Source organism: Papaver somniferum, chromosome 5 (genome assembly GCF_003573695.1).
Source record: "Papaver somniferum cultivar HN1 chromosome 5, ASM357369v1, whole genome shotgun sequence".
Classification (NCBI taxonomy): Eukaryota; Viridiplantae; Streptophyta; class Magnoliopsida; order Ranunculales; family Papaveraceae; genus Papaver; species Papaver somniferum.
This window is the reverse complement of record NC_039362.1, coordinates 40970703-40974941: the sequence shown is the minus strand read 5'-3', so window position 1 is coordinate 40974941 and position 4239 is coordinate 40970703. Positions and strand designations below refer to the sequence as shown.

At 35.4% G+C, this 4239-nt stretch overlaps 1 protein-coding gene across 3 annotated transcripts; it reads left to right on the top strand.

The window, feature by feature from the left end:
• On the top strand, positions 1-3286 carry LOC113281446 (MADS-box transcription factor 14-like). 3 transcript variants are annotated; one of them, XM_026530180.1, is made up of 8 exons: positions 1-264; positions 363-447; positions 663-724; positions 811-910; positions 1015-1056; positions 1428-1469; positions 1567-1638; positions 2801-3286. In XM_026530180.1, exons 1-7 carry the CDS (start codon positions 83-85, stop codon positions 1633-1635), a joined length of 582 nt encoding a protein of 193 aa, XP_026385965.1. In that variant the 5' UTR covers positions 1-82; the 3' UTR covers positions 1636-1638; positions 2801-3286. The 3 variants fall into 3 exon arrangements, with proteins under 3 accessions (XP_026385965.1, XP_026385964.1, XP_026385963.1); XM_026530179.1 differs by having other exon boundaries at positions 12-264; positions 360-447; positions 2810-3286; XM_026530178.1 differs by having other exon boundaries at positions 12-264; positions 360-447.
• The last annotated feature ends 953 nt before the right edge of the window (positions 3287-4239 follow it).

Genomic DNA, 4239 nt, shown 5'->3' with positions numbered 1-4239 from the left:
CACAACTAGACAGAAATAGGCATATAAATTTAGGAACTTAGATTGCTTTGTTTGTGGCTCTTTTATAGGTAACTAGAGAGATATGGGGAGAGGGAAAGTAGAGTTGAAGAGAATAGAGAACACAACAAGCAGGCAAGTCACCTTCTCCAAGAGAAGAAATGGACTTCTCAAGAAAGCTTTTGAGCTTTCTATCCTCTGTGAAGCAGAAGTTGCTCTTGTTGTCTTCTCCCCTTCTGGAAAAGCCTTTCAGTTTGCTAGTCATGAGTACGTTGTTCATACACAACTCATATTTCTTATTCCTCGGCAGATCTTCTTGTTCTTTGATTGAATAGTATTCTAATTTGTGGTCATGGGTACAGCAGCATCGATAGGACTATTGCCAGATACCGAAGTGTAGCAGGGTTGCCCGAATCATCGTCATGTAGTCAGCGTTCTAGAACTGCAGAGGTATATTCTAATATCAACGTCCATACCTTATAACGGAGATCCAATACCTCCATATCATATGTGGTTGATGAATATCGATCTTGGCAGCTTAACTTGATCTTAATTAGCAGAATATTATTAATATGTTAAACAAACATATTTAATATGTCAAAATATATATTTTAGTGATCGTTCAATATCTTTGTAATATAAAGATGATGATACATCGATTGCAGTTTTGGAGGACAGAAATCGATGAAATGAAGAAATTAGCAGACATGTTGGAAGCAAGAAACAAGTACGTACTATTTTCCTTGCCACAAATTATATGTACTAATATGTGTCTCTAAGATTTACTTATATATATGGCTTACGTATATCTAGGCATATCTGTGGAGAAGATTTACCATTGTTGGACATGAAAGATTTGAAGCAACTTGAACGACAAATTAAGACTGGTGTTGAACGTGTCCGCTCCCGAAAGGCATGTATATATGCACCCGTAGTTTGGTTCCTCAAAGATTTTGTTGTCCGATAATATCTACTTGTTTTGCTTGCTAATTTGACCATGATTATCTCTAATTACAGAGGCGTTTACTCGCAGAGCACATCAATATGTTGAAGCGAAAGGTAACAAACTATAACCTTGAATCTTAATAATTAGTCTCCTTGAGTTTTTACTGTTCCCGAATTTGAAACTCAATGGAGTAAATAAGCATACTAGCTCTTGTAACAATCTATCTCAGCTTAACGATTCGACTACAAATGCATAATCCTGTGTATCTAGAGCTTAATAAGAAGTGTCTACGGAAATATATAGCTTGAAGAAAATTTCTCTCGAAGGTAGGTAGTTGTAGACAAAGATACTTGAAAAGGCACGACCTGTTATTATTAACTAAAATGATGCTGTGTTGAAGTCCTTGAATGGCTTCCTGAATCATATGCTTTAACTACTAAAATTGGTGAGACTAATTGCTTGCGGTTGATGTAATAAAATGCAGCAAAAAGCTCTGCAAGATGAGAATGCTTGTTTACAAAAACGAGTAAGCTGATATCTATCTCATTCCCTTTTATCTCTTTTATCCTAGCTCTGTGAAGTATATGAGAAACTTAATTGCTTACTAAAATTGCGAGGTAAAGTTAAACGAGATCAACGTAAGTTCAAGGACTTCAAAGGAAGGAGATAGATGCAGTTCTACTACAAGTTGAATGGTAAACATTTACAACATCTCTCCTATTATCAAGCAAAGAGATTATTTTGTGGTTGGTTACTAAAGTATCACCGCATATAATAGAAAAGTTAACATAAGATGAGGTTAATTCGTTCATTTATATGCTTAAGACCTTATGAACAAACACATACGATTTGCCTTTTAGCACGTAGATGGAATTTTCCAGAAACATTTCAAATAACATGTGTTATTCCTTTACAACATATATAATAATTACTCCTTCCGTTTCTTTTTTAATAGGCTGGTTTCCATAAATAAATGTTTCAAAAAAATAGACTGGTTTCCTAATTGGGAAAGTCAAATGTTACTTTAATTTTCTGGGACCACTTTTCTCTTAAGTTCTTTTGATGACAAGTATCATGGAGACTATTTCACTTCACTTCTTTTGCTGACAAGTGTTATGGAGACCATTTCACTTCACTTCTTTTATTGACAAGTGTCATGAGGACCACTTTCAATGATTAGTTCTCTTAATTTCCTTAAATTTCTCTAAAAACAAAACCAGCCTATTAAAAAGGAACGGAGGGAATAGTACACAATGATTCTGTACAGACTGCAGGGTGGGAATACCAAAAACCGTCCACGCACATGAAGCGGGTTCCAACCCACGCAAAACTAGTAGGGAACCACTTTATGGTGGGGTGGGTCTCACTTCATGCGTGCCAGCGGCTTTGAGGTACTCCCACCTCACGGTTTATCAAAAATTATCCTTTAGTACTGAAAATTTTGGATAGTTTTGTTTTTGATCCCTCACAAAATTTCATCTAACCCTCTTCCAACATCACTATGATCTAAAAGGTGAATCATTTTGCAAATGTAAGGAAATTTTAATGTCATTGTAAAAGCTAATAGAAAACTTAAAATCTTTATATCTTTAAAATACAAAACGAAATACTATAAGTTTTATATATTTGGAAGTTTTTTGGAATGTCTATGTAGTAATCATAATTATATATATATATATTAAATTTTTTTTTAACACCAAACAAGTTCTTCTACCCTTTTCAAGATTTGTACTATCAAGTACAAAATGCAAAAATGTGTTCTTACAATCTATGTTAGAAAACTGTTCATTTTAAACCAAGCGAAAAACCCGTTGATATATATTGTACGTGACTAGCGTTGAACAATGTATTGTTTAGCATTCATAGGTCGTATCATCGAAAGAGCTAAAGCGGCGCACAAATTTTAAAAGAAGAAATAAATGGATGTAAGCAGTGTATTTCTCAATTTCCAGCTCTCATTTAGGAATGATGAAGACATATCTATATAAACTAGACATACCTATATAAACTACTACTTATAGGAGATTATAATTAGAGATTACTTTTGGTTAGTGTGCATTACATATGAAGTTGTAACCGTGGTTGTGGGACACTTAGACCACTTGTAATCACTTGTTCCTACATATATATTATATTAAGTAGAATTTTTCTAAAGAGAACGCGTTGGACGTGTTATAAAGTTTTATATTATTAGAGCAATCTCTATCCCTATTTTCAGATTAAGGGTGATATTTATTTTTATCTCATTCATGTGATATATGTAATTATAATTAATATGTATGCATGGTTATTCATTGTTAATGAGCTATAATATAAGTCGGAAAAAATGAGTTTGAATCTGAATGGTGGTAGTAGTGAAAAGTTCAGGACCATGTTATACGATTATTTTGGCGCATAAAAATAACTGCTATTACAGATTTAAATATTTTCTTTAGCCTGCAATGCTATGTAAATTGAGCCGTGGCAGCACGAGACCATCCCATCCCAACACGTGAGTGAACCCCTCATGACACAACATGTTAGCTTAATGTGCTGTGATGGGTTAGGATAATCGTCACAGTGTGTTGATGGTGGCTTTTAGGTCAGGGTTAAATTTGTAATCACATTTAATATGCTGTCATTCTGCAAAGAGATAGAGTCATGTAAAAGTGATGAGTGTCCAACCTCTCCGCTGGCGCATTTATTGAGCAACTCAATATATCCGCATGAAATTTATCCAGAATGGTGCATGTAGAAACAATCCCAGATATTTTGCAGATTTTGGCACCTTACCTGTATTATTCAATTAATATAAGTTTCTTTGAATGCTTTTTGTGCTATGTTCCCCGGCTGAACCCTTAATATTGATATGGCATGACAATTTGTGTTCACTCGCAGCAGAGTAGCACGAATTTCCAAGTGTCAAGGTTAAGGTCCTTGCATAAAAGTATTTAATCGGAAAGCATACTGCTCTCTGACAATAAACTTAAAGAACTCTGTGTCAACACACAAGATTCAATCAATTTTGTGGTAATTCACAAGGTTCAAATATTAACTTGATTTGCAAAAATTAGGGTTTTGCTCCCTGCGCAGCATGTTAGACCCCGTTGGTCGAAACCAAGCTTAGGTAAACTAGGCAATTAATCCGCCATGGATTAGTGGGTGCAAAATCCTACCCAAAATCAGAAAACAAGGAGCCGCGGAATAGGAGCAACAACAAAAGGAGGTGTGGCCATGCCATAGGCCAGCCGACGCCGTTTGCAAGTGACCACACCCCATGTTACCCGACCAGCCCCTGTTTCTTGTCGACCAATCGG

Excerpts from the sequence above, each read along its gene's own strand:
- LOC113281446 (XM_026530179.1), top strand. The coding sequence starts at position 83 with ATGGGGAGAGGGAAAGTAGAGTTGAAGAGAATAGAGAACACAACAAGC. Across the intron at positions 725-810 it reads ATGTTGGAAGCAAGAAACAA|GCATATCTGTGGAGAAGATT; the intron begins GTACGTACTATT and ends ACGTATATCTAG. Across the intron at positions 1,057-1,427 it reads TCAATATGTTGAAGCGAAAG|CAAAAAGCTCTGCAAGATGA; the intron begins GTAACAAACTAT and ends AATAAAATGCAG.